General features: G+C 41.1%; 1 protein-coding gene across 1 annotated transcript in view; it reads left to right on the top strand.

The window, feature by feature from the left end:
• Positions 1–4,381, top strand: part of LOC107684933 (receptor-type tyrosine-protein phosphatase F-like) — a 102,027-nt gene that overhangs the window by 79,943 nt on the left and 17,703 nt on the right. The window contains exon 21 of the mRNA XM_016481319.1: positions 386–483. Within this exon, the coding sequence (XP_016336805.1) occupies positions 386–483 (98 nt within the window). The remainder of the gene's footprint in view (positions 1–385; positions 484–4,381) is intronic.

The raw sequence follows: 4,381 nt of genomic DNA, 5'->3' as shown, positions 1-4,381 counted from the left end.
CCCCCCCACACACACACACACACACACACACACCTTTCCTTATCAAATAACACACAAGCTGAACATTTCCTCAGATCCAGCTGAGCATGTAGCCTTGATACGTTCACAGGCGCTGACAGGGAAATGTGCTTTGGCAGTAAGTTGACCCCCCCGGACAAGAAATCCAGAGCATGTTTGGGGGATAGACGTAAGCGGACACAACATATGTCAGCGCAAATCTCGCAGAGGGATCATGTCACATCAAGGTGCAAGAAGAACCTATTTATGTCGTGCTCTCCTCAACTCAAAACTGACAGACTCACTCCCCGCTGTAACGGTACAGTGCATCAGGTGTGATACTCTGGGATGTGCTCACCAATTCTCATTGTCTTATTTTCTCTTGTAGGAATGAGGGAACATCCTCCTATATCTGTCTGCGAGCTGGCAGACCACATAGAGCGACTCAAGGCCAACGATGCCCTCCGATTTTCCCAGGAGTATGAGGTAAGGGCAATAGTAATTGGTGCAGCTTGAATATTTTGCATCTGGTTTAATTATAGTTACACATTCTCTAGGACAGGGGTTGCTAATCCTGCTCATGGAGGACCACTTTCCTGCAAAGTTTAGCTTCAGTGATATTCAAACAAACATAAACCAGGTAATTGAGATGGTTACTTAAAAATAACAGGCAGTTGTGTTTGGAGCAGGGTTGGAGCTAAAGTCTGCATGAAGGTGGCCCTTTAGGAGCAAGGTTGGCTACTTACATAATCTGAACACATCAGAAACACATCTGAACCAGCTAATTAAGATCTTCAGAAACACGCTATAATTACAGACAGGCACGTTGGAGCAGAGTTGGATCTGAACTCTGCAGGAATGTTGATCTCCAGGAACAGGATTGGGCGCCCCTGGTTTACTGACTTTCCTGGTAAAGTTGCGTTCACGCTGATGCTGATTAAATCGCTGATCTATGAGCTACAATATCCACTATCTGCACTCTCATTTGTATAACTGCTCATTTGCATAATGTCAAGCTTTTCTGTTGCTTTGCCAGTGGTCTCTTCCACTCATGGTGCCAGAAATCACCAACTCTCATGGAAAATGAATGGTATCTGGTCGTTTCACTGTGAGGAAAAATTGTGCAAATGTGTACCCTTATGGGTACAGCGGCTTGTTACTGTGGAAGTATTCTCAGAGGGTCACATCTGTACCTTAATCAGTCCCCCCAGGATTTTGCAATTCTGCGATCGTAGAATTGAATGCAAAATCAAGCAAACTCTGCAATATTCAGAAGAGCTTGCAATTTTTCTAAATTGCTGCAGATTTTGGGCCTAGACCTTCCAGGGTTACCTGTAAAGACACTACTTTGTTTCTGACAAGCTCATCAAGGAGAAAAAAGGAAGTCAAACAGTTTTTGCATGTTTTCAAATGTTCATTCCGATTTTTGTATTCGCTACGGTGTTTATTAAACAACACCAAAGAATTTTGTAGTTGCGTTCTTTTGCACTTTAATCTGTTTGAAACATTTGTTTTCTTTGTACATGTGCATTCTTCAAAGCTAGGCTACTACTACATATTTAACATTCTTTTCTGTTATATTATAAAAATACTAACTTGTTATTAACCCTGCAAAGCCTGAAATAATGATACTCTATTAAATGGTACTAATATGCAGCTTTTAGGGCTGGAAAAGGCACAGAGGTGCACTTTTGAGAGTACTGCCCGAGTGACAATCTGTTGTACACCAAAGGTACTTTTTTGTTTTCTTTGGTTGAAGCTTGTCATTTCTTGTCACCTGCCAGAGTGAACATCCTTTAATAGTTCATTCTCTGCAGAAACTTCAGCCAGTTTTGCTCTTTGGAACTTTTTAAACTAGAGCTGTTCTTTTTCCTTGGTTTCCATTCTTTGGTCTTATTTGGCATTTCCATTTCCTCCCATACGTTTCTCACTTTCCTGTTATCTAATAGATTCTCCTGCCATCAACACTTAGAGCACCCACATCCGGTGTTATGAGAGCTGCTCGAGCTTGCCTCTCCCAGATAGGCAGATGTTAATTTTCCCATGATCTCTCTCTAGAAATCTTCAATATACACATAGGCCTTGTCACTTCTTCGTGAAGTTGAGAAAAAAACTTGTTAAACCTTTTGTTAAGAGCGATATTTAACATGACTGTCAGTCGTCACCCTAAAGGTGTGGAAATATTTAATTAAAAGATCAGACGGTGTTGGCCCAGTTGCTGTTGAGGTTTTGAGTAGATTTGCAACTATTGCAAGAGACCAGGTGCAGATGTTTACGAGTGAAGGAGTTATTGATTTGCCAGAATCACACATCTCTTTCTTTCATATGTTCCTTTGCTCTTCTTGTCTCACTTTGGTCTCTTTTTTCCCATCACAGTCGTATTTATAATAAAACTGGTAACACTTAAGTATAGGGAGCAATTCTCACCATTAACTAGTTGCTTATTAGCATGCCTATAATTAACATATTGGCTGTTTATTAGTACAGTACTTATAAAGCACATATTCTGCATGTCCATATCATACATCCCTAATTCTACCCAATACCTAAACTTAACAACTACCTTACTAACTAATAATAAGCAGAAAATTAGGAGTTTGAAGCAAAAGTCATAGTTAATGGTTCGTTAATAGCGAGAATTGGACCTTAAAATAAAGTGTGACCGTAAAACTGCAATTAAAACTTCACTCCAACCAACAAAACACTATTTTAGCAAATGGCTGCAATATAACAGAGCGAAAAATTGAAGGGGGTCTGAATACTTTCCGTACCCACTGTATATATATATATATATATATATATATATACTGTATATATACCTCCTTTTATTCATTCCTTATTATTCATTCATTCAAGACATTACTGACACTTTGAGGGACGGGTTGAGCTGTTTCAGTAACCATATATGACAAATCTCTCCTCCCTCGATTGCATTTGTGATTTTCGCCGCACAAACCCTCTGTAGCCGGGCGGTGCTCACAACCTGCTCTTGGCATGTCGTGATGTCATGTCCTCCTGTCAAGGAAGGCCCCCTTGCAAGGGGACAGATGGTTCCACTTGGGCCAATGGGAGTAGCCTAGTCCAGCCAGCAGGAGCAAGGCATCGGGACACCAGCACGTTTATTGGCTCCATGTTCTGCTTGATGCATCCTTTGCTCATTTTCATTGTCTCTCTTCCATGCTTATATCTGCCAAAGATACTAAATTCCTTTTTACCTCTGGCTTGTAATACTTACTACTTGTTTTTGCAAAACTGTGACCACACCATAGAGCTGATCTTACCGAAATAAAATGAAAAACATCATAACCTGTAGATGTATGTACTAATTTAACCCAATAGTCAGTTGGTTTTGAACGATTTGCACTGTATAAACACGAACCAGAATTTGAAGAGTGCTGTCCAAAAAATTCCTCCTTGGCTGTTGAAGTGCTCTGTAGATCACGCCTCAGCTTGACTGGTGGCAATAGCAATAGCTTACACTCCCATCACACACTGATTCTCACCAGTAACAAGCTTACGTTTGTCAACCCACTAGAGCAGAAGCTTTTTATAGGAGCCGGTGCTCACCTCCCACCACTATCATTATCCGCATTTCTCAAGCTTGTCATCTCATGTAGTGACAGCTCATATTTGTTCCCCTTGTTTGGAAAACACTGCCAGTCAGCAAACCAGCGGTCTTATTCGCACATTACCTGTACTTGTGTGTGAAAGCTTATGGCAAAGTAAATGTTCCTCTAAGGTGCTTGCCGATAAACTGGCAGAGAACCACTTAGCATATCAGATACTTCAATATGCCAATTTATTAAAGGGGTCATATGATGCGATTTCAATTTTTCCTTTCTCTTTGGAGTGTTACAAGCTCTTGGTGCATAAAGAAGATCTGTCAAGTTGCAAAGACTAAAGTCTCAAATCCAAAGAGATATTCTTTATAAAAGTTAAGAGTCAACCACACCCTCCTAAAACGGCTCATTCTAACACGCCCCCACATGTCTACGTCACGATGTGGGAAGATTTGCATAACGCCGCCCAAATGTTCACGCAAAGAAAGAAGGCGTAACTTTTATTCTCGCTGTTGCCGCCGCTGCCATGTTGTGGAGTCGCTGTGTGTTTCGTTGTGAAAGCGAAACTACTTTGTTTGGCCTTCCAAAAGAGGACACGACTAGAAATCAGTGGTTAAGTTGTATTTACAACACTGTTCCAGAACAGTTCAACCCAAATATTCAGATGTGTGCTGCAAATTTATAGAGGATGGATGAGGACTGCTTCCTGAACCAGTAGCCTAATGTGTCTGTGGCACAAAGGCTGTTTCTATAAAGTGGGGAAGTTCCAACTTTGCAAGGACAGTCTGGCGCTTCTGACTCACAGCCTGTAAGTACGTTTTTTA

The sequence above is a fragment of the Sinocyclocheilus anshuiensis genome, unplaced genomic scaffold (genome assembly GCF_001515605.1).
Source record: "Sinocyclocheilus anshuiensis isolate Anshui unplaced genomic scaffold, SAMN03320099.WGS_v1.1 scaffold673, whole genome shotgun sequence".
NCBI classification, from domain to species: Eukaryota; Metazoa; Chordata; class Actinopteri; order Cypriniformes; family Cyprinidae; genus Sinocyclocheilus; species Sinocyclocheilus anshuiensis.
Note: the sequence above shows the minus strand (reverse complement) of the source record. Positions and strands in the feature narration are given on the sequence as shown.